At 39.1% G+C, this 25,072-nt stretch overlaps 1 protein-coding gene across 1 annotated transcript; it reads left to right on the top strand.

Annotated features, from left to right (window-relative positions):
- On the top strand, positions 1-24,582 carry LOC112102669 (WD repeat and coiled-coil-containing protein-like). The gene is made up of 3 exons (XM_029911881.1): positions 1-1,923; positions 17,234-17,354; positions 24,416-24,582. The coding sequence occupies exons 1-3, from the start codon at positions 1-3 to the stop codon at positions 24,580-24,582; spliced, it is 2,211 nt and encodes a 736-aa protein (XP_029767741.1).
- Positions 24,583-25,072: the final 490 nt, after the last annotated feature.

Here is a 25,072-nt window from a genome sequence, read left to right as displayed (position 1 = left end):
ATGGAGTTGGGAAAGGCAAAACTTCTAAGAACTGGCCTTAATGCCTTGTATCAGGCCATACATCCTGTGCACGGAATTGCCTGGACAGATGGGAAGCAAGTGGCACTGACTGCTTTACATTTTCATCACGGAGAACTCAAGTTTGGTGACTCAAGTGTCATTGGTCAGTTTGAACATGTTCATGGACTTTACTGGGGCTCATGTTGTGCTGCAGACACACCAGCTCTGCTTGCTGTCCAGCATAAAAAACATGTCACTGTTTGGCAGCTGAGCTATAACATTTTGGAAAAGAAAAAGCTCTTGGTTTCTCAGACTTGTGAAATGGGTGAGCCATTCCCAATGCTTCCCCAGGGCTGTGTGTGGCATCCCAAGAAGGATATTTTGGCTGTGCTTACTAAACGGGACGCCTCGGTTTTACACGCTGTTCGTTCTGATAATTCCAGGGTTAAGGCGGATATCAAAAGCAGTGGTCTCATCCACTGTGCTTGCTGGGCTAAAGATGGTAATCGCTTAGTGGTTGCTATAGGCAGTGCCCTTCATTCCTACATATGGGATGATGCTCAGAAAGCTTTAAATGCTTGCTTCTTTTGCCCAATATTTGATGTGGGTGGTTATATCTGTGCTATAGAAGCTACTTTAGATTTCCAAATTGCTGTAGCCACAGAGCTTCCATTAGATAAGATCTGCGGCTTAAATGCAGGCATTACTTTTGATGTGCCAGCTGGTACTGAAACAGGTTCTTTAACTTCACAGTCTACTCTGGCACTTGGGGATGAGGAATACTCCATGGACCTAAGAAGAAAATCAATAGATTCAGAAAAATCAGTGGCTGTTGATTCAGTAGCTTCTTCTTCATCAGGTCCTGTGGATTTGACCCATATCCTTGCAAACCATCGGAGATCTGATCCCAGTCCTCTCATTCCTCTGAGACGCAAGGACTATGTCCCAGGAAACAATCAAGACTCTTCATACCTGATCTTGGTGACTTTTGAGAGAAAGGTAACGACCACCCGAAAAGTCAGCATCCCAGGCATTCTGGTCCCTGATATAATAGCTTTTGACCCTAGAGCTCAGACTGTGGCAGTAGCTTCCAATACTTGTAACATTGTTTTGGTTTATTCGGTAACCTCTTCCTGCATGCCCAATATTCAACAAATCCAACTGGAGAAAAGTGAAAGACCGAAGGGTTTGTGCTTCTTGACAGATAAACTCTTGTTGATTTTGATTGGAAAGCAGAAATTCACTGACCCTGCTCTCATTCCATCTTCAAGTTCAGAAAGGTACATGATTCGTTTAATGATCAAAGAATTAATATTTGAAGAAGATTTTTCAGCGCCGTCGGATGCCACCCAGAATCTGCTTTCTAATTTTGAATCTTCCATAAATACTCTTGGAAAACGGAAGTTCTTTGAAAATCTTGCCATGGAAGATCAACCCTTGAGCAGGGAGCTGTTAATACCAGGTAGCACTATAATTCAATCCTCTAGTGGCAGGAGAAGACTTATAGAAGAAGTGAAGAGTCCCAGTTATGAACGAAGCTCATCATCAAGTGTGAGTGACCTTGATGAAAAAAGGGTCTCCGGTGACCCATCCATTGCTTTGGAAACGTTGGATGTTGAGCCAATTAATCGGTCAGTGGCCCTCTTTGGACTTGGTACACCAACCAGGTTTTCCAACAGACCAGCTTCTCCTAAAGTGCAGCTGGATGTGTTTCAAGAAATTTCTGTTTCTCCTAAAAATAACAACTTGCCAAGTGAAAAAGGAGCAAGTCACATATCCAGGAATCTAGAAAGACTCTGTGGCAGCTTCACTGAGTTACAGCTGCACCTTTCTGAACTAACAGACTCCACTAAAAATGGAAAGAGGTTATCTCTAGCATATCCATCTTTTCAGGAGCCACCTTTTGTCCATATCACTTATCAGGTAATTTTTTATTAATTTAACATTCTTATGAGGTAGCTTTTTTAAAATTCTCTTTTTAAACATTTTATTTTAAAGCAAGGGGATGTATTTTAATTTTCACAGTCCAATTAGCGGATTTCATCAGAGCTTGACACTCAACTTGATTCAGAGTTGTGAAATAACATGCCATTGAAACAATCACTTGCATTTCTGCAACCAGTTGGCTGAATTTTATAGGAGATTCTGCATAAGAAATCAGGATCTTTTCTTCCTTCATTGCTCAGATGTAAATGAGTTAGTTCAGTGTAGAGATGGGCCCACAAACACTCCCACTGGATGTGACAGCTACTCCCACCAACAAGCCTATGAAGTTCAGATCTGGGTTCAGATCCAAAGTTTGCAGCTAGCCAGTATCTCTGATGGGCTGAAACAAAACTTTAGATCTAGACTTTTGCAAAGTTCAGATGGGAAAGAGCTGAACTTTGCAACTTGGCCCAACTCTAGTTTAGTTTTTCACTGACAATATTTACACATCAGGACAGTTTAATTTTTTTAAAAATATTACCATTTTAACTCGATTTCTTTAAAAAATGTGTATGTACCTAACTGCTAATTATTTTATTAATTAATAAGTAATATACCAAATCATCAAGTCCTTATCTAGCCCTTATTCAGACAAAACTTCCATTGATTTCAGTGAGAGTTTTAACTGAGTAAGGACTTCAATATTTGGTCCATTATTAATTAATTATTATTATTATTGAGACACCCTTCAGATTAGTATAATAGGAAACTAGATACATTTATTTGTATATCTTGTAGCTTTTGAAAATACTTTAGGATCCTTTGGTGTGGAAGGCATTATGGAAATATAAGATATTAATTTTTATTATGTAGTGGTATTAAAATTATATATCTCTGGGTCAAATTTGATTCTCAGATGTGCGCCAGTGGTTTCCTGTTACACTAATGACAGCCACGTGCACATCCAAGGAGAGAATCTTCCTCTACACATCCTGTAAGGAAGTGATTACTTGATTCAAACATCATTCATAACATTTTAGAAATTATTTTCTTGCCATTTTGGAGTATTCATGTGTTGGCACTCTGGGGGAAAGCAAAGTGTTTGATCTCGTTTAGTCAATAATTTAACTTGAATATATTGCATAAACTCCAATATAAAAAGAAAAAAGTACTAATTTAAATATTTTAGGGTTATATTCACCAAAAGGTAAGCTTCTGTGCCTTATAGTGAACTGAAGCTCTTTTGCCTTCTGAACATTTACTATCTCATTGTCTTGCAAGAAGCCCCTTCTTTTGGGTTAGAATGAGTGGTGCCAATTCTTTTCCAAATAGAAGTTTAGGCTATGGGATCCAGCACCGGCGTAAGATTTGAATTACGACGTAAGTGCTTGATTGCACATACCTATTTTTGCACAAGTAGTAAGAAATATGGTTGCTTTTCTTTTAAATCCAAGTGAATTTGGTGCTGGTAAAACGATGCCAGCCTGACCCCCTTGGAGAATGCATTTATTTGTTTACGAAAAGAACAGGTTGGTTTCTTAGCTCATCCAAAGACAACACCACATTAAACTAATTCAGAAAAAGAGCCACTTAATGAATGTTTGCAGTGTTGTAGCCATGTTAGTCCCAGGATATGAGAGAGACAAAGGTTGGTGAGGTAATATCTTTTATCAGAAGTTGGGCCAACAAAAGATATTACCCTCACCCACCTTGTCTCTCCAGCTTAATGAATAGGTTTCTTCCACATTTAGGTGTTCTTTGAAGGTCTCTCATCTAAGTACTGACCTAGTCTAACCCTTTTTAGCTTCTGAGATGTAGCAAGATCACAATATGAGGTCAAAGATAATGAAAAAGAGATTGATGGCAAAGAGACGTCCAGACAGACAGAGATATATTTTGCCTCAGAGACCGCCAATAATTTTCTCAGAAAATAAATGTTTTGATTAGTTTGGATTCAGACATCTGAGTCTTGTTCCTGCTTCACGAGCTGATTAGCACTCTCTGAGCTCAGAGACCAGCTGAGCCATGGAGTTACAGCCAGGCTCTGTATTCATCGAGCAAAAGGCTCAGGAAATGGCCTTGCTGCCTTATGTATAAATACCTTTCTGAGGTAAACATTCTAAATATAGGTAACACTGCAGTACTGTAATACTGTAGTACAGCATTTATTTGTAAGCTAGTCATTGCAAGGTCTGTGTCTTTGTATGGGTTTGTACAGCACTCACCACAATGTGGGCCCAGTCCTGACTGAGGCAGGCATCTGGGCAGTACTTTATTATAAAATACATTCAATAATAACTACAACACAATATAACAATAGGGCTACTTAAAAACATAAAAGTAAGGTTTAAATCATTATAAGTAAAAACCAGCAGTAATTAATGACCAATTATGAACTTTATTATGTGACAATGTTAATATACACCAAACTATTGAGAAAACTATGGTCTAAGATAAATTTGAATCTAAATTATTTAACAATTTCCATTTCTCTCCAATAGTAAGTTCCAAAAATGGTATTTGTTTTAGTAATGCTACACTACCTGTAAGGAGGAGTCTATGTTCTTTACAGATTTGCCATGACAATACTAACTGTAACTTCTGAGACACTTATGTCTGTTCAGTAGTCCCCGGGCTTATATCCTATGTAAATTACGGACACTGGCGAGAGCCATGATCACCAGGGATCCTAGAAATCCGCTTGCCTTGGAAAAATGTGGAATTTGCACTTTTACAGAGAATCTTTAGTTTTTACGTTTTGTGGGGGGGGGGAACCCATATACAGTGAAACCCCAATTATCTAATCTAATTGGGACCAGGGCCAGAACTGATCATCAAAAATTTGGATAATTAGGAGAATGGACGGGGCGTGGACTGTCAGCCGGATGCAGCAGGACTTCAGCTGTCAACTTAAAAATTGTAACTATATCAATAATGTGTTCAACTGATACCTACGTATATTGTGGCTAGGGAAACTAAAGTTCAGCGTTTCATTTTAATCGCAGACAAATGCGGATTTTTATGGTTTTTTTATTAGAGAATTTTGGGGTTTTTATCACTGAAAAGTGGGATCCCTGATGACCACTCAAACTTTGGAGCTGTCGCAATTGTAGCTTGTGTAATAGCCTTCAGCTATAGAGGTGATGCCATCATTCACCTTGAACAGCATATATTTAAGCTTGGAACTATTAGATTTTTATCAGCAAATGCTGGTAAACATCAATTTCACTGTACACATGCAGACAAAAAATATTTCCATTGATAATAATCAAAATGTACGGACAGACAAAGTAAGAAAAATGCAGCTTGTGAACTTATTAGAGTTTCATTTAAGGATATTTACTTTGTATATTTTGATACGATATTGACAATTTGATGGTCAGACAACAATTATTTAATGACAGTAGATGTTGAGATTTGAAAAGTTAAAGCTTTATAGCTGTAAAAAAACACAATTGTCTTGTCTGACCCCTCCCCATAGTTTCCTGCAACTATGAAAATGTAAATTGATAAAAATATTTTAAAACCTTTAAAACAAGCAGCAATATTATCTGTCAAAAGTACAAAAAAATTAAAATCTAATTCTTCCAGGCCTTCATATATTATTGCAGCTGCATCATGTAGAGATGAATGGTTTTGTGAGTATTGTGGGAGGGCAGGCAGAGAGACTCAGTAACAGGTTTTTATTAAATAAGTAAAAAAAGAGTAAGTAAAATAATGTGGTATAGATTTGTTTCGGAGAGTGCTTTTTGCAACAAGATATTTTATCACTCAGTTTCTCTGCAGAAAAAAAGAACAAGTAATTAGCCCCATTTAGAAACTAATTACAGTAGGAAATTGGACCATCAGGATTCCAGGTGACTGCCATTTAGGCAAACCTCACTAACAGGGATAAGATTCATCTGCTGTAACTTGAAGAATACTGTTAAGCTCACATTTTGTTCACAAGCAGTATTGTCTCAGAAATTGGTATCACTGACAGGGTATATCACAAAATTAAACAGAAAACCAAATGTATTTTGGATTATTAGCTATCATGATTTCCCACTTAACACTCATTGATAGTGTATAGAATTCAATTTATACTTGTATAAGCACCCTTCAGACACTGTACATGTACACTGACCTGATCAATTATAAAATAAAGAGAAAAGCAAGGTTGTACAGTAAGTTATGAGACGAGTATAGGGAACAACAACAAAACCTGGGACATGATTATACACAATAGTGGGAAGGCAAGGACAGAGGATAGACAGGAGACCAAGGTTAGAGGAGTAAAGTGAATGAGCTAAGGAATAGGTATACAGTATTAGGCGAGAGAGATTGGCGGTACTAAATTAATCTCTTTATTGGTAATAAAGTCTCAAGGCTTTTGTACATGGCACCCAAATTTCCATCTCCATCAACTCTAAAGGCATGATCCTGCAAGATGGTCAGGTTGGAAGGGGTACATGAGGTGCTGAGTACCATCAACTCCTAATGCAGTCAGTGCATATATCTCACTAGAAGAACTCAGCACCTTGACATATAGGATACCAAGCTGTTTATATTCCTGTCTTGACTTTTAGATCCGAGCTACACAATAATAACTCTATTAATGAATACAGCAGAGACTATTAATGAATACATAGAATAATGAAGACTCTCTTTTGGGTAAGATGGCCCTCTTTTGCCCCCAAGTTTCTGATTCAGCTATCACTTTCCTTAACTCAGGCCTTAACTTTGCTTCCAAAGCAAGCAATCTCAGAGTCATCTTTAACCTCCAACGTTACTTTACTTTCCACATCTCCCTTGGATTTCTGTATTTCTGCTTATCACCAGTTTCAGAACATTATCAGAATTTGTCCTTACCATGTCCTCTCTGCTTTTGCTTACATCCTTATCCAAGCATTAATCACCTCCTATCTTGACTGCTGCAGTTCCATTTTTTATGGTCTTCCTAAATCTCTGCTCTCTAAACTTCAGGCTGCCTGACTAGTCTGTCACTCCAGGAAGCAGAGTCACATCACCTTTATCTTCCATCATTTTCATGGCTTCCTTTCTATTCTTCAATCCAATTCAAAACTGCCCTCCTGATTATCAAAATGGTTCATGGATTTACTACAGCTGAAAGAAATAGAGGAAGGTACTAGGCTGTAGGTAGATCGGGGAGAATGAAGCAAATTTTTTGCCTTAAAAAAAAAAAAGGATGTTTTCTTCATTACATAGCTTGTTTCCATAGAAACAGATTCTGCCACTCTTAGTGACACTAAGGAGTATGTACACATGAGATGCCCCATGGATTTTAATGGGATCATTGGTGGAATAAAGCACTATTTAAGGTGAGTGAGTATCACAATCTGGTCCATAGGTAGTAAGCTGGGCTACCCACAACTGTGAGTGGACAGTGTACACTGATTTGTACCATCATCTCATCAGTAGCTGGACTTAAATTCATAGAGATGATCTTTGTACCAAGGTGAATGAATGTGGGTGGTACAGGAGGATGTACAAGATTAAAATTAAGCAAAAGGGTTAAGAAGAGGAAAGGATAGAGTTGAAGATATTGGCAGAGTGATGGGTGGGGATAAAATATGTTGTTTACTTATAGTACAAACAAATTGGATAAGACATGTAATCCAAGGGCTTTTAAAAACCTATTTGCTCTTTGCTTTAGTAAACAATTCCGCCCATAAATATACTAGCTCACATGTTACAAATAGATAGCATGGACTTGACCACTGTAGCCTCCCAGCCATGTGTTGGAAAACAGTTACTGCTAGTGCATTTCAAGCCCTCAACTGGAAATGACCTTAGAATTTTTATATATTTAGCACACCACTTTTCCTCAATTTTCTTACAAGATTTCTTGAGGTTTGATTGTATTCATACTTCAATATCTGGTTATGATCTCTCACTTCATTTTCAGATTTGAATAATGTTATCTTTTGAATAACCTGCACTTTTCGAAACAAGAAATAATTTGAGATAATAGTTTTTCCTCAAGACCTCCTAAGGTTTGGTGAAAGAAACTCATGAATGGAAGAGACAAATATGACTCAGAAAATAAAGATTCTTAGTGTGATAGGAACACGCCCTGTCACTGAATGGGGGAAGACAGTAGCAAAGAATAATCATTAATCATAGAATCATAGAATTGTAGGACTGGAAGGGACCTTGAGAGGTCATCTAGTCCAGTCCCCTGCACTCATGGCAGGAATACATATTATCTAGACCAGTGGTTCTCAAACAAACTGGCCCGGCCCACCAGGGGCTTTCCCTGAACAAGTGGTGGCCCTAGTTTGAGAACAATTGAACTAGACCATGCCTGACAGGTGTCTAACCTGCTCTTAAAAATCTCCAATGATCGAGATTCCACAACCTCCCTGGGCAATTTATTCAAGTGCTTAACCATCCTGACAGGAAATTTTTCCTAATGTCCAACCTAAACCACCCTTGCTGCAATTTAAGCCTATTGCTTCTTGTCCTAGCCTCAGAGGTTAAGGAGAACAATTTTTCTCCCTCCTCCTTATAACAACATTGTAGTATTTGAAAACTGTTATCAAGTCCCCTCACAGTCTTCTTTTCTCCAGATTAAACAAACCCAATTTTTTTAATCTTCCCTCATAGGTCATGTTTTCTAGACCTTGAATCATTTTTGTTGCTCTTCTCTGGACTTTCTCTAATTTGTCCACACCTTTCCTTAAATGCGGCGCCCAGAACTGAACACAATATTCCAGTTGAGGCCTAATCAGTGTAGAGCAGAGCGGAAGAATTACTTCTCATGTCTTGCTTAGAACACTCCTGCTAATACATCCCAGAATGATGTTTGCATGTTTTGCAAGTGTTACACTGTTGACTCATATTTAGCTAGTGATCACCTATGACCCCCAGATCCCTTTCTGCAGTACTCCTTCCTAGGCAGTCATTTCCTATTTTGTATGTGTGCAACTGATAGTTCCTTCCTAAATTTAGTACTTTGCATTTGTCCTTATTGAATTTCATCCTATTTACTTCAGACTATTTCTCCAGTTTGTCAAGATCATTTTCAATTTTAATCCTATCCTTCAAAGCACTTGCAACCCCTCCCAGCTTGGTATCGTCCATAATATTTATAAGTGTATTCTGTATGCCATTATCTAAATCATTTATGAAGATAATGAACAGAACCCGACCCAGAATTGATCCCTGTGGGACCCCACTCAATATGTCCTTCCAGCCTGACTGTGAACCACTGATAACTACTGTCTGAGGATGGGTTTCCAACCAGTTATGCACCCATCTTATAGTAGTTCCATCTAGGTTGTATTTCCCTAGTTTGTTTATGACGAGGTCATGCGAGACAGTATCAAAAGCCTTACTAAAGTCAAGATTAGGGCTGTTGATTAATCGCAGTTAACTCACGCGATTAACTTAAAAAAATTAATCGGGATTAAAAAAATTGATTGGTATTAATTGCACTGTTAAAAAATAGAATACCAATTGAAAATTATTAAATATTTTTGGATGCTTTTCTACATTTTCAAATATATTGATTTCAATTACAACACAGAATACAAAGTGTACAGTGTTCATTTTATATTATTTTTTATTACAAATATTTGCACTGTAAAAATGATAAACAAAGAAATACTGAATTGATAAACAATGATAAAATGTCAAGCATCAGAGGGGTAGCCGTGTTAGTCTGTATCCACAAAAGAACAAGGAGTCCGGTGGCACCTTAAAGACTAACAGATTTATTTGGGCATAAGCGTTCGTGGGTAAAAACCCCACTTCTTCAGATGCATGGAGTGAAGATACATCTGAAGAAGTGGGATTTTTACCCACGAACGCTTATGCCCAAATAAATCTGTTAGTCTTTAATGATAAAAACGATAAACAATTGAAATAGTTTTCAATTCAAATCATACAAGTACCATAATGCAATATCTTTATCATGAAAGTGCAACTTACAAATGTAGATTTTTTTTTGGTTACATAACTGCACTCAAAAAATCAAAACAATGTAAAACTTTAGAGTCCTCAAGCCCACGCTGTCCTACTTCTTGTTCAGCCAATCGCTAAGACAAACAAGTTTGTTTACATTTACAGGACATAATGCTGCCTGCTTCTTATTTACAATGTCACCTGAAAGTGAGAACAGGCATTTACATGGCACTCTTGTAGCCAGCATCGCAAGGAATTTACGTGCCAGATAAGCTAAACATTCGTATACCTCTTCATGCTTCGGACACCATTCCAGAGGACATGCTTCCAGGCTGATGACGCTCATTTTAAAAAATGCGTTAATTAAATTTGTGACTGCACTCACTCCTTGGGGAATAATTGTATGTCTCCTGCTCTGTTTTACCTGCATATTTCATGTTATAGCAGTCGCGGATGATGACCCAGCACATGTTCATTTTAAGAACACTTTCACTTCAGATTTGACAAAACGCAAAGAAGGCACCAATGTGAGTGAATCTGAAGTGCCTTCCAAAATCTGAGAGGGATGAGGCATGGAGCATACTTTCAGAAGTCTTAAAAGAGCAACACTCTGTTGCGGAAACTAGAGAACCCGAACCACCAAAAAAGAAAAACAACTTTCTGCTGGTGGCATCTGACTCAGATAATGAAAATGAACATGCGTCAGTCCGCACTGCTTTGGATCATTATCAAGCAGAACCCATCGTCGGCATGGACATCTGTCCTCTGGAAGAGTGGTTGAAGCATGAAGGGACATATGAATCTTTAGCTCATCTGGCACATAAATATCTTGCGATGCCGACTACAACTGTGCCATGCAAACACCTGTTGTCACTTTCAGGTAACATTGTAAACAAGAAGCGGGCAGCATTAACTCCTGCAAATGTAAACAAACATGTTTGTCTCAGCAATTGGCTGAACAAGAAATAGGACTGAGTGGAGGCTCTAAAATTTTAAATTGTTTTATTTTTGAGTGCATTTTTTTGTACATAACTGTACATTTGTAAGTTCAACTTTCATGATAAAGAGATTGCACTACAGTACTTGTTTTAGGTGAATTGAAAAATACTATTTCTTTTGTTTTTTACTGTGCAAATATTTTTAATAAAAAATAATAATATAAAGTGAGCACTGTACACTTCGTATTCTTTGTGGTAATTGAAATCAATATATTTGAAAATGTAGAAAACATCCAAAAATATTTAAATAAATGGTATTCTATTATTAACAGTGCAATTAATTGTGATTAATTTTTTTAATCGGTTGACAGCCCTAGTCAAGATATAGCACATCTACCATAGTATAAATGTAGTATTTCAACTTTTTCCTATCACGTACATTACAAATTTACCTGTTCAGGAAGGCTCAGTGAAGCAGAACCCAGGACAGCAGTAAAAAACCATTAGCTGCTGAGTTTCTGGAAAGCTGTCAAGAAAGGGAGAAGAATAAGGTAGAATAACAATAGCTCTTTGGGAGGTGGCAGGCAAATTAGTGTTGCCAACTCTTGCAATTTTATTGTGAGTCTAGCGCTATTTAATGTTTTACTTAAAGCTTCAGCTCATTGAGGCATGTGGTTACATGAGATTTTCAGCTTTCATTTAAAAAAAAAAGTTTTCTAGCCCTCATGGTTGCAGAGAAAAGCTTGAACATGTGACTTGAGGGTACCCTAAAGGTTCAAAAACAAAAAGAAAAAACATCCAATCCATTTTTTTAAATCTTAAATTTTGAAGGCAGCTTTGTGATTTTTGGGTCCTGACTCATGAATTTGGAAAGTTTGGGTTGGCAGTACAGAGACTGCCTGGCTGCAAGCTATGTGATCCTTTTACAAAGCTGTAAAATCTGGTGGCGGTTAAGCTGCGACAGATGAGGGAAAGGTTTGCTCATGTTGCCAGATTCTTGTTGAGGGAGAGATGGAACCAGATACATTAAAGGAAGTTGGCCAAAAGAAGCCTGGCCAGATAATATCCACTTGAGTATCTGGAAATATTTGTCACTTCTGTATACGTATCCCCTTAGTCCTCCAATAAACTTTGTTTATGGATAAAGCAGTTTACAGTAAAGACTTTGAAACTGAAAACTACAAGCCCTTTTAGCCTCCTAGAGAGAGCAATACATCAGAATCAGAGATACAGCTTCTAGGAACAGACAGTGAAACTTGATGGAATTGGAGGAAAAATGATCTTGGGGTTAAAGCACAAGGGTGAGAGGCATGAGATCTTGGTTCTATTCTCTACACTGCCACAAATTACCTGTATGGGCTTCAGTAAATCACTTAATTTCTCTGTGCCTTGGTTTCATCATCTATAAAATGGGAATAATAATCAACTACCTCTCAAGAATGTTATGAGGCTAAATTGATTAATGTATGTAAAGCATTATGTGTTCCTCAAAGAAAAGGTGCATTATTGTTACTTAAACTAAATGATAAATCAGAAGAGGCTGAAATAATTTGGAGCAATTAAAAACAGAGGAAGCCCATGATCTAACAGAATTCTCCAACAGTCAGACATAACAGGTAACAGAGATTAATTTATCTCTATAAACAGAAGTGCCTGACCACTGGAGAGAGACTAATGTAACACTAATGTTTAAAAGCACTGAAAAGAAAAAAAACCTGAAACTGAAGACCTGGATTTCTGAAATCTGTACAAGGAAAATATGTAAAATCATGGGTAGGAATCAGATAAGGGATCTTGGACGGAGCAGCGTGATCTAAGACCGTCCATGTGGTTTTATAAAGAGTGGGTCATACTATAAAATTGTGATTCACTTCTTGGGGGAGGCTACAATAAGATCTGGCAGGATTAAGCAAAAAACATAATGCACCAACTTCATCCCTAACATAACTTCACTAATTATAATCAACTGATTTGTAGTCAGTTGACATGGAGCTGGGATGAATTTGTCTTGATCATTCTTGACTTGAAGATAACTGGTATGAAGAAATGGGCCTCCACTACATCCAAAACCCCTCAAATTCTATGAAGGATCACCGTTGGGTCAGAATTTTTCAGCTCAGGCCCATCATTGTTTATAAGTTATTGATGCAAGAGCAAATCAGACAACGTTTTTTTGTTTCTACCAGTATTCAGGCAAAATGTGGCAGTGTTTGAATCGTACAAGCTCATAAGAACAAAAAAAAACCCCCACCACTTTGCTTTTGTGCACAAATATCTGTTCTGCATATGCAAATATCAATTTTTTGCAAAGGTCTGCAGGGACACTCATTATACCCATTGCTGAAAATTAAGTCTCTTGAACCCTGTGTATAAATCTAAGTGCAATATAGTATTACTAAAAAGAAAAGCAAGAACTTCAGGGGAACTAAAATGACCAGGGAAGAGGTCTCATAAATTATGGCTACAAACAAAGATTAAAGAAATTACCAGTGGTTTAAGATCAGAAAGGAAAAGACTGAAAGGGGACTTATTTGAAGTATTTCAAATTACTTGGATTTTTTTCTTCCAGTCATTACACAATAACAAATTGCTAATTATTTTTAGCATGGGGACAAGAATACAAATATCTGCAGGGATTTTTTTTTAATTTAGAGACATTTGTACAGTACCTATCCTAATAGGACCTCTCAGAGCAACCATAATACACAAATTAAATAATATTAAGCTACTCATCTGCATGAGTTATTTAAAATAGAATGGGGAAAAGGTAATTTCACAGAAGTTCAGTGGCACTGTGATGGTATTTATAACCCAGTGTGGTTACCTGAAAACCAGGAGGATTTAATGTGCTGCAATGAAAGAAAAGAGACTACGTGGTTTAGGAAGGGTTTAAAACGCTGCAGGGTAAAGAGCACGTGGCTGCAGAAAAACTGTTTGAGATGTGGACAGAATCAAAAGCAGCAAGAGAGCTTGAATAGAAACTAAGAATTGAGCATTAAAGGAGATTAGGAGACATTTATTTAAGCCAAAGGTTAATTAACATGTGGAACAGATTACTCAGTACAGAAATAGAAGATGCAGCTGTGAACTGATTTAAAAAGAAGTTTGACATCAAGAAGAAATATCAAAGGATACAAAGTGCAAACACTAACTAGAGCAGAACCCAAATTAGGTCTAGGGTAGATGGTGTCTCTTCTTTCTGTCCTAAAATGTTACAGTGCTGCAGTTGGTTTCATGTTGAATACACAAAAGGAAAAGTTGGAGGAAGGGGTCAACAGCATAGTAATTAAATTAGAAGATTATGTTAAATTGGGAGGTGTTGCAAACACAGGTGATGCCAGAGGAATAAAATAGGTTCTAAAGTAATGGAAAATAAGGGCAGGAAATAAAGTGAACTTCAAAGTAGAAAAATACAGTAGTATGTTTTAGGGGGAAATAATCCAAACCATAGATATTTAATAATGGCAGAGTGTCACTTGAAAAGCAGTAATGCTGAAATTTGTCTCTGAATAATAGTGGACAGCAAATTATATATAAGCATATCTATCAATTACATAGCTACTTAGACTTTACAATCATCAGCTGTTCCTCATGCTGTGGTGTTGTGGACTTGGGCTCGGATTCACAGAGGTATTTAGGCTCCTAATTTCTATTGACTTTGATGAAAGTTGGGAGCCTAAATATCTCTGTGGATCTGGACTAAAATGGGCGGTCATCAGTAGGAACAGAATTCAGAGGCCTCAGTCCTTAGTCCAGCTAAAGTCCACCCAACACAGCACCAAAGAGGAGGACAAGGCTGGCTGTATGCCATCTTTATACTCCCCCATTCTCTGGTTTGTCTGGTTTGGCTCCCAGTATAAGTTCCACCCCTCCTTAGAAAGCTGTACCAGACATGCCAAGACAGATTCCCCAGCTGCCTGATTAGGGCAGATCTACAGTCCCTCTGTTCTGCTAGAGCTGTGAGATGGATTGTATTGGGGCCAAATGTGTGACAAACACATACCTGTACAACTGGAATTAAGGAGACTGCTTATTAGTTGTAGTAGCATTAGGCTTGTAAGCTCTGTAGGCTAATCACTAGTGGATGACATGATCAGACCCACTTAAGCAGGACTGAAATTCACCCAGAAGAGGACAGACACTTATACACATGGCCCAGTACATTACATACTCCTGAGGGCATTCTGTGCCAAAAAATTAAAAATTCTGCACCAAAAAATAAATAAATTCTGAGCACACAATATTTTAAAATTCTGCAAATTTTATTTGTCAAATAAATGTGGAGGCTCCAGCATGGCATTGGGGAGCACAGGCCACTGGCTGCACAGAGGTGGGAGATCACTGTGCAGCTCCCCCACCAGGACACGTATTCAGTGGTGAGGCTGTACCCAACTCTGACACAGCACAAGGACCAGGCCTGCCCCAGAAACACCCCATGGCTCTTCCTCTCCCTACTAGGTGTACCAGGTGTGGGGCTGGCAGGCTCATCAAGGCAGGATCCAAGTGTTGAGGGGTTTAGTGTGTGGGGATCCAAGGGCAGGGGGGATCTGGATGCACAGGGGCTTGTTGGGGGGTTCTGGGTGCAATGGTAAAGGGACTCTGCAGGGGGGTCCAGATGAAAGTGGTTGGGGCTCGGGGGGGGGTCTGGGTGTGTGGGGATAGAACTTGGCAGGAGGTCTGGGTGTGGGGAGCTCAGTGGGTGGTCCAGATGCTGGGGGAGTGGGGCTCAGTGGGGTGGGGATCCAGGTTCAGCTGGTTGGGGCTCAGTGGGGTGGGGAGCCGGGTGGCTTATAGGGGTGGTCCAGGTGCAGGGAGCTTATTGGGGGAGTTCTGAGTGAGGGGTGTGTGGGGCTCGGCGGGAAGGTCTGGGTATGAATGGGTCTGGATGCACAGGGGTTGGGTGGATGGGGGAGCAGCTCCCTGTACAGGGATCCCTCCCCCTGCAGCTGAGGAGCGATGGATGCAGGAAGGGGGGGGCGAGGGAGTTTGCAGAACTTCCTGAAGCTAAGGGAGAAATCCGGGGGTGTGTCTGACCCGGCCCCGGATGCCATGCATGGGAAGAGGAAGTCCCGTCCTCCCCAGCTCTGAGCCCAGCGCAGGATAGGATCCACCACCTGGGTCTTCCTCAGTTCTGCCCCCTGCCCCATAGTGACTTACCTCTCTGCTGGCTGCTCTGGGCACCTGAAACACACTGCTAGGAAGGGTCGCATGACTACTCTCGTGGCTTCCCTTTGCTTCCCTGTCAGAAAGTCATTTTTCTGCGAGGAAGCAAAGAAATCTGCAGGGAACATAAATTCTGTGCATGTGCAGTAGCGCTGAATTCCCCCAGGAGTAGTTAAATTTGCAAGGCAATATGGCATCAAAGAAGCTGGTGCAGTTTTGAGCTGCATGTTGTAGCCAATGATTTTAGCTTAGTATTCATTTATTGTGTGATGTTATGATTAATCAATTTGTTATGTTACATATATTCATTGTATGATAATTAGAGTTAATTTGTAGGATTATAAAAGTATAAGATTGATCAGTATTTAGAGGAACTCAGTAAGTAAGGAACCAAGTACACATGAGTAAGACAAGCTGAAACACAAGACCTGTAGGTTGAGGCCTGCAAGACTTTAGCTTAGCTATCTTAGGTGTTGGAGACAAGAAACAATGACATAAGTGACCAAGAAATAACTCGATGCCCTAAGATTATGCGGAAAGAGGTACCAACTGGTAAAATTGCACAAAATTACTCAGAAGATTAATATTAGATCATAAAAATACCGTAAAGGTATTTCAGGTATATCAGACACATGTGTTAAACCACGGGATACAGGTTGTGCATCAATGCTAATGAGAACAAAGGGAACTTACACAGCCTATAGAAAATTGGGGTCCCTTAAGTTTCCAGGGGACACTGACCAATAAGAGAAAAGAGGGTGGACACTTTTATTGACACACGCAGAATGTAGGTGTAGACAGAATCACATTATAAATAGAGGATGCCCAGAATTGGAAAACTGAGCTCCCTCTGGGAGACTCCAGCAGGAACCATCCCTCTACTGATGATCAAGCCATGAGAGACCCATCGGACCCTAACACTGTTGTTAAGAATGTGCGTATAACTATATTTGTAACTTGTGCATAGGTCTCTATAGAATTTCTATGTGCTTGGGTAATCATAACTTAAAACTTTTAAAATAGACTAGACTTTGTACTGGTGAATGTATGTGTGGTCACTACTCTTGGTCTTTATGTGTTCCTAGAGACTCTAACTCTGAAGCAAGCAGCAGAGACAGAACCTGTAATATTGCAATTAAATATGGGTGCCTTATTCCCATAAATATATAGATACATTGTTGGGAGGAAAGAGAAGATGAAAACCCAAAATGATAAAGGAGCTGTAGGGCCTGATTCTTGAAGTAAAAAGTGGATAGTATTCTAACATGACCTTTTCTTTTACCTGTATGTGTCCGCAGAAGTATTTCTCAAATGGAGCTGTTGCTGAAGAAACAAGAACTGTTCTCCTTTGTGATGGCAAGATCCATCTGAATTTAGTCCAGCAGCTTTTTGATCTACCCATTATTGAAATGAAACATGGTATGTTCTGTATATTTCTGGTGGCTGGGTTACAGACGACACTTTCAATATCAAAGTTGTACTTGGAAACATATATAGGTATTTTGACATTTTTCCCAATAAGCCCTTGTTTTTCTTGTCTGAAACATGGCAGAATCTAGTAGTCCTGGCTTGAAGTAGTAATAACAAACACCAAACACCTGGTTTCCATCATCAGCACACCACTATAAAATTTGTTCTAGTACCCCTGTCAGAACATCTCCCAAAATTACACCTCTACCCCGATATAACGCTGTCCTCAGGAGCCAAAAAAATCTTACCGCATTATAGGTGAAACCGCGTTATATCGAACTTGCTTTGATCCGCCAGACTGTGCAGCCCCCGCCCCCGGAGCAGTGCGTTATATCTGAATTTGTGTTGTATCGGGTCGCGTTATATCGGGGTAGAGGTGTACTTAAATGTTAGGGATGATTGCATAGCTGCCTATGACAGAGTGCTGGGCAACAGCACCTAAGCCAGCACTCTGGTCACTGCGGATCTAATTACCCCAGAGAAGACCTCATTAAGAAGAGTTGTGCCTAACTGACGGGCTGGAGAGAACTAAGAGGCTAATTAGGCCGTTAGGCAAATGGTACAAAAGGCACAGGAAGGAAGTGGGATGGAAGGAAGTAGAGAGAGAGAGAGAGACTGACTGATTGGATTGATTACTCTTCCCTGCTTACCTCAGGAGCTGAAGACTCCCTAGGACAGTAGGTGTAAGTAAGGCTGTACAGAGTATAAGGATGGTGGAAAGCAATATTGTAAATTATAAATATTGTAAATTGCATGGGGTGTTTTACCAGCAAAAATGTCTTTGAGCTGTTTGTGGACTTAAGCAGAGGCAAGACAGAGTAAGGAGGCAATGACAGAACAAGTAGTAATGGTCTCAAGTGGCAGTGGGGGAGGTTTAGGTTGGATATTAGGAAAAACTTTTTCACTAGGAGGGTGGTGAAGCACTCGAATGGGTTACCTAGGGAGGTGGTGGAATCTGCTTCCTTAGAAGTTTTTAAAGTCAGGCTTGACAAAGCCCTGGCTGGGATGATTTAGTTGGGGATTGGTCCTGCTTTGAGCAGGGGGTTGGACTAGATGACCGCCTGAGGTCCCTTCCAACTGTAATAGTCTATGATTCTATGAAGAGCAAGTGTGCCCTGCCATGCTGCCCCCAAATCAGAGCAATCAGTTCTTTGTAAACAGGGATGCTTCCTTTTAAAGCCTTTTGGCATCTTTACCCCTTTCCACAAACATGCCATGTACCTGATGATACGAGAGGTTGGGGGGGGGGGAATCATTCCTGGGATATTACACTTTTTATGTCTGGAAATTCTTGGGATTAGTGTAATCTAAAATTAGCGCAGGAGTTCTAATCTGCCAAACTCTTCTCTTTACCTTCCACCAGTGATTTATTTGTAAAGATGGGGAGGAGCCAGGAAAATCTTCTCCCTGGTCCCTGAACTATCCAATCCTTGTCTGCAAATGTTTATCGGCTTCTCAGCCACCGCAGGGCATTTATTTCTCCTCCTCTCCTCTGAAATGGTTTCTGTGGCTTGTTTTATCATACGTTCTATACATTATAAATGTTTGCCTTGGTCTGTAGCTGTGATCTCTTTGAGTGGCTTCCCTCCCACAGGGACACCCAACAATAAATTCCTACCTCCCAGCCCAGTTGCCACCAACAAATAAAAATATTCCTCATAATTAGAGCTGGGTGGGAGATGATTTTCCTGTCCTATGAAAATTTTCAACATTTCAAAAATGTTCAGAGAGCCAAAGCAATCCTGGCCCCAATAGCCTAGTCGTTAGGGCACTCACCTAGGATGAGGGAAACCTAGGTTTAAACCCCTGCTCTGAATGAGATACTTGAACTTGGCTCTCCCATATCTACCAGGCTATTGGCTATTCTGGGACGGGATTCTCTCTCTCTCTCTCATTTTGACCAAAACTTCCATTCTGTACCTTAGAAACCTTCCTGACTATGTAATATGCTATGATTGGCAGCTCACTGCTAAACAGAGACCAGCAGAGGGATGGCACGGGTGCTGTCAGTGAGGACAGACTAGCGTAGGAAAATCTGCCCAGCAGCTGCTTACACTGGGCCTGATTCATCCTGGTGCTGATGCTGAGACCAGTGCAAAAACTGAGAATGGTGTCTCCCTGACACTGGGGATCCCTGAAACTGGTTTGGTCTTGGGCTGCTTTAACTTGTACCCTGGCTGCAATGGTCTCTCTGGGTAGCTCTAGCAGCCAAGCATGGGTGGGACATAAGACATCTCTCCCTTTATCAGCATACCTTTTACACTGGAGGTGGCTGCAGGTGGTGGAATAGAGGCAACTATGCCAACTGTTCACCTACTGGGGAGGCCCTCTATGGAATTGGTATTTTCAGAGATCCCTTTGCAGCAACACAAAGTGGCTTTAGCATGGGGAGGAGGGGATGAATTCCCATCTTTGGCCAGCACTACCAGTTCTTGATTTTAAGAGCACCAAATTCACCTGTTTAATTAAAAATAATAATAAAAAAAAGACATGGAGAGATTATTATGAAAATGAACAAGAAAGCCTGAGAGAGAGCCTCTTTTCAGCCTATAGAAAGGCTGATAGTTTAGTTAACATCGACTCTCTTCATTTTGATGCCCCAGGTTTTACAGAAGACAAATTCCACAACACGGAAGCACCTCCAGATGTCTCTTCTGTCCAGTGTGCTGTTACACTCTTCAAAAAAGGAGTCTGTTTGTAAAGAACAAAGGGAATTGTTGAACCAAGAATCCCTCTCAAACCATGCAAAATTTACCAGATTCAGAGCAGAGGGATTTATGTGATTCTTCAATCAATTGAAGAACTGACCGGGGGTGGGGGGAGGTTGCGCTCCCTGAATTTTCCTTTGAGTTTGGGATTTAGGTGAGCTGCAAAGCTCAAAGTATAATCCATCAAAATTGCTGAGTTTCACCTCGTTTTGCATTGAAACCCTGTAAAACCACAAGTTTTGCATAGTTTTGACACAAAACCATCAGATGGCCTGGGCACAAGTGACATGTTTGTGAACATTAGCAGACTGTACCACAAATGTGGGGTGATTTTTCCAGTTTGCAACAAAACACAAAGTACACTGAAGGGTTAACAAAAATGTTACTCAGCTCCATCCCATCCTCTAACGCCACATAATTAGATGGGACACTTTGACAAATGTCCTTAGTTTGCAGCGATGGTTTCCAAATTTTTTTCTTTTGAATTAACATTTTGAAATGCTAATCTGCAACAGTGGGCCAAATTCATACTGATGCAAACCCACTGAAATGAATGGAATTGCATCAGGAATGAACTTAGCCTTGCCCTAAATGCTTAAGTCCAGTAGCATAATGCCATTACCCTCGCTAAATATAGCCTGTCAAATACAGCATTGGTAACAGCACATATTTGGAGGTCTCAGTCTTCTGCAGGTCATCTGTAATAATTATGCAAGGTAAAAGCGTATTTTTAACATTACTTTTTGCACCACCCTATCTCTAAGTAACAAAACATTTTGTGGGATATAATATAACACGAGTGTTAACTTATTGCAATTGTGATTTTTCAAACTTTCAGATGAATAGGGATAAAAACTCACAAGAGAATAATAAAAAAGCAGGTTTTATCAGTTTGGCTGATAATGTAGTTCTGTTGATTTGTGTGGCAGCATTTCCAATTACAGCCCTCTAGTTTATGGACTCCAAAGTCTGTCCAGAATTAGAAAGAAGGTATTAACAGAAAAAGATTAAAGGTTCATGGTTGGGAATGACAATCTTCTTATGACGTTATAGGTGACATGACAACATGAAATAGTGAAGCAGCTTGTGAAAGTGCTTAGTTAATAGCATAAAGAAAGGAGATTTCGCTTTGCCAAATACACAATGTTGCAACTGAAAAAAAAAATCAAGCACAGCATTTTAGGGTTTTTATACTTCCTTTTTCCATAATCTTTTTCATTTTGTGTAGAAAAGCAAAATGTATAAGAACTATTAAAATATACGCAATGAAACATAACCTACCTTCCTATATATCAAATGATGCTATTCAAGGTCCTCTATTCCATAATTACAGGACAAGTAGGCCTTATCAATAATATGGCACACACAGGTTCCCAGAGTGGTACTGCTGTCAGTGCTCTTTCTTCTGAAATGTCCAACTGAATAAAACAAAGGATATACAGACAAATTGTTATATATGTGTATGTTATGTCCTAGGATAACCTAATGGGTAGCCCATTAAGGAAAAGACCCACTAGCAGGAAACATACACAGTAAATATTGCTTTATTTTAAAACGTGATTTACAAAGGAAAGAAAATGGATTTGTATTATTTTCTGCATCTATATGATGCATGAAGCAAACCTGAATGGTTTTGATTTTCTTTTTTTATTTCTTTTTTTCTGCTTTTTTTTAAACATTAGAAATTCAGATCTGTCTACCCTATATTTTCCTGAGAATCTGTGGACATCTGGCAAACTAGTAGATTTATGATTTCAGAAATACTATACAAGTGAAACCTAATTAATTGAGAGGGAAAGTGATTTTTATTCAGTCTGTTTAAAAATCTTGTTGTTATTGTTATCACCTATTTAATACAAATGCCCGAGAAACACTTGGGAGAAAATACATCTTTGTCAGAGATTCAACAACCCACCTCTTCAACTGAGGAGTAAGAAAGCTCAAAATCCACATTTCTGAGACCTCTAAAAAGTCATCCCACAAACCCACTAAGAACAAGACTTGACATTCCTGATATTTCTAAGGTAAAAACCAAGCAATAATAAAAAACAGACATATGAAAATGGGATCCTTTCAAGACCTCTTTATATCATAATTAGGGCTGTCAAGTGATTGAAAACATTAATCGTGCGATTAATCGCACTGTTAATAATAGAATACCATTTATTTTAATATTGGATGTTTTCTACATTTTCAAATATATTGATTTCAATTACAACATGGAATACAAAGTGTACAGTGCTCACTTTATATTTATTTTTTATTACAAGTATATGCACTGTAAAAAAACAAAAGAAATAGCCTTTTTCAATTCACCTAATACAAGTACTGTAGTGCAACCTCGTTATCATGAAAGTTGAAACTTACAAATGTACAGTTATGTACAAAAAAACTGCATTCAAAAATAAAACAAAGTCCACTCAGTCCTACTTCTTGTTCAGCCAGTAGCTCAGACAAACAAGTTTGTTTACATTTGCAGGAGATAATGTCCACTTCTTGTTTACAATGTCACCTGAAAGTGAGAACAGGCATTCTCATGGGACCGTTGTAGCCGGCGTCGCAAGATATTTACCTGCCAGATGCGCTAAAGATTCATATGTCCCTTCATGCTTCAACCACCATTCCCGGGGACATGTGTCCATGCTGATGACGGTTCTGCTCAATAACAATCCAAGCAGTGCGGACAGACGCATGTTCATTTTCATTATCTGAGTTAGATGCCACCAGCAGATTTTCTTTTTTGGTGGTTCAGGTTCTGTAGTTTCCGCATCGGAGTGTTGCTCTTTTAAGACTTCTGAAAACATGCTCAACGCCTCATCCCTCTCAGATTTTGGGAAGGCACTTCAGATTCTTAAATCTTGGGTCAAGTGCTGTAGCTATCTTTAGAAATCTCACATTGCTACCTTTGCATTTTGTGAAATCTGCAGTGAAAGTGTTCTTAAAATGAACATGTGCTGGGTCATTATCTGAGACTGCTATAACATGAAATATATGCCAGAATGCGGGTAAAACAGAGCAGGGGACGTACAATTCCCACCCCCACTCCCAAAGGAGTTCAGTCACAAATTTAATTAACGCATTTTTTTTTAACGAGCATTATCAGCATGGAAGCACGTCCTCTGGAATGGTGGCTGAAGCATGAAGGGGCATACGAATATTTAGCATATCTGCCACATAAATACCTTGCAATGCCGCCTACAAAAGTGCCATGCAAATGCCTCTTCTCACTTTTAGGTGAAATTGTAAATAAAAAGAGGGCAACATTATCTCCTGTAAATGTAAACAAACTTGTTTGTCTTAGCAATTGGCTGAACAAGAAGTAGGACTGAGTGGACTTGTAGGCTCTGAAGTTTTACATTGTTTTGTTTTTGAGTGCAGTTATGTAACAAAAAATCTACATTTATAAGCTGCACTTTCACGACAAAGATTGTACTTCAGTACTTGTATGAGGTGAATTGAAAAATACTATTTCTTTTGTTTATCATTTTTACAGTGTAAATATTGTAATAAAAAATAATATGCACTTTGATTTCAATTACAACACAGAATATAATAGATATGAAAATGTGGAAAAACATTCAAAATATTTAATACATTTCAATTGGTATTCTACTGTTTAACAGTGTGATTAAAACTGTGATTAATCATGATTAATTTTTTTAAACGCGATTATTTTTTTTTTGAGTTAATCATGTGAGTTAGCTGTGATTAATCGACAGCCCTAATCATAATTAGGAGTGGGGAAAAGTACAAAGTCATTTTTTTTCTTCTGCATGTCACCTGAATTTAGAGCTGCTGAACAGTGCTGGATTGAAAGCCCTGGAGATGGAAGTTTCTATTTATCCCCAAAACAAATATAGCATAGGTAGTTTCTTAATAATTTATTTTAATTTTTGTCATTTCTTCATCATTTGGGAGGAGGGAATGAGCAGATGGATGAGCAGAAGTAGATGGCGTTGGAGCATAGGTTAGTTGTGGAAGGCTAGACAAAAAAGTTTTGAGGAGGAAAGTGGGGGTGCTTAGGGGACATCCACATTAGCAAAAACTGAATTTGTTTTTCACTATCACTGAGCAGGGTTAGTAAAAATGCCGGAGCCCTTTGTACACTAGGACTTCCATTAATGTTACCATTGGAGAAGCTTCACTTACAGTGGATTGCCAGATATGAATTTTGCTAGTATAGACAAGGTTTTAATGCTGAGGAAAAGGAAGGCTAATGTGCTGGACTTTTAAAGTGTGATTGTATATTGTATGTAATCACATCAGTACGTTCATTTTCTTTAATGCTCAATTTCTTTATAGGTTCTTCTTGGATTGTTCTCACTGCAGACAGCGAAGGCTTTGTTCCATTAATGTTCAAAGCAAAACAAGAGATAATCATAAGGGATGGAAGTGACAGTTCAGAAGTCTGTGGAAGTCACTCCTGCAAAAACAGCATGTCTATACAACCACCAAGCAGTGTGACATAATTTCAGGATGAAGAATGCGAATGCCCTTCTGTTATGAGACATAAAAAAAGACATTCTGCAGTATCAGAAACTGCATGACTAGAAAACTGTCTCCCATATATTCAGTGCGTTGAAACTGTAATACATGTGGCCCAGTTCCACAGTAGTTAGATCCTATCTGGGCTTCCATGGTCCCTGCTGCAGGATCAGCTCTAGATTCATGTCTATTTCATCTGACACTCATAAGGCTTGTGGCAGGTTTTGAGCAGTGGGTGGGAAAGACTGTTTCTCTGTAGCTGGTACTTTAATTCTGTTCAAGATATTCTTGGAGTGGCAAGTTAAAATCATGTGATGAAAATAATGGATAAATATCAAGAGTGGGTGGGGCAACTCAGCAGTAACAGGTACACCTTTTGCACTAAAAGCTGGTGTTACTGAAGGAAGTTTTTTAAAGTTCATTTCTGTTTATTAACATACACAGAAAGCTATCACTTTTTTGGCTTGGCAAGCG

The sequence above is a fragment of the Terrapene carolina genome, unplaced genomic scaffold (assembly GCF_002925995.2).
Source record: "Terrapene carolina triunguis isolate 2854851 unplaced genomic scaffold, T_m_triunguis-2.0 Scaffold42, whole genome shotgun sequence".
Lineage (NCBI taxonomy): Eukaryota > Metazoa > Chordata > Testudines > Emydidae > Terrapene > Terrapene triunguis.
This window is presented reverse-complemented; position numbering and strand designations above follow the sequence as displayed.

Bases quoted from the DNA above. Each gene is read 5' to 3' on its own strand.
- LOC112102669 (XM_029911881.1), top strand. From the start codon at position 1: ATGGAGTTGGGAAAGGCAAAACTTCTAAGAACTGGCCTTAATGCCTTG. The intron at 1,924-17,233 runs GTAATTTTTTAT...ATGTGTCCGCAG, and splicing joins TTGTCCATATCACTTATCAG to AAGTATTTCTCAAATGGAGC. The intron at 17,355-24,415 runs GTATGTTCTGTA...ATTTCTTTATAG, and splicing joins CATTATTGAAATGAAACATG to GTTCTTCTTGGATTGTTCTC.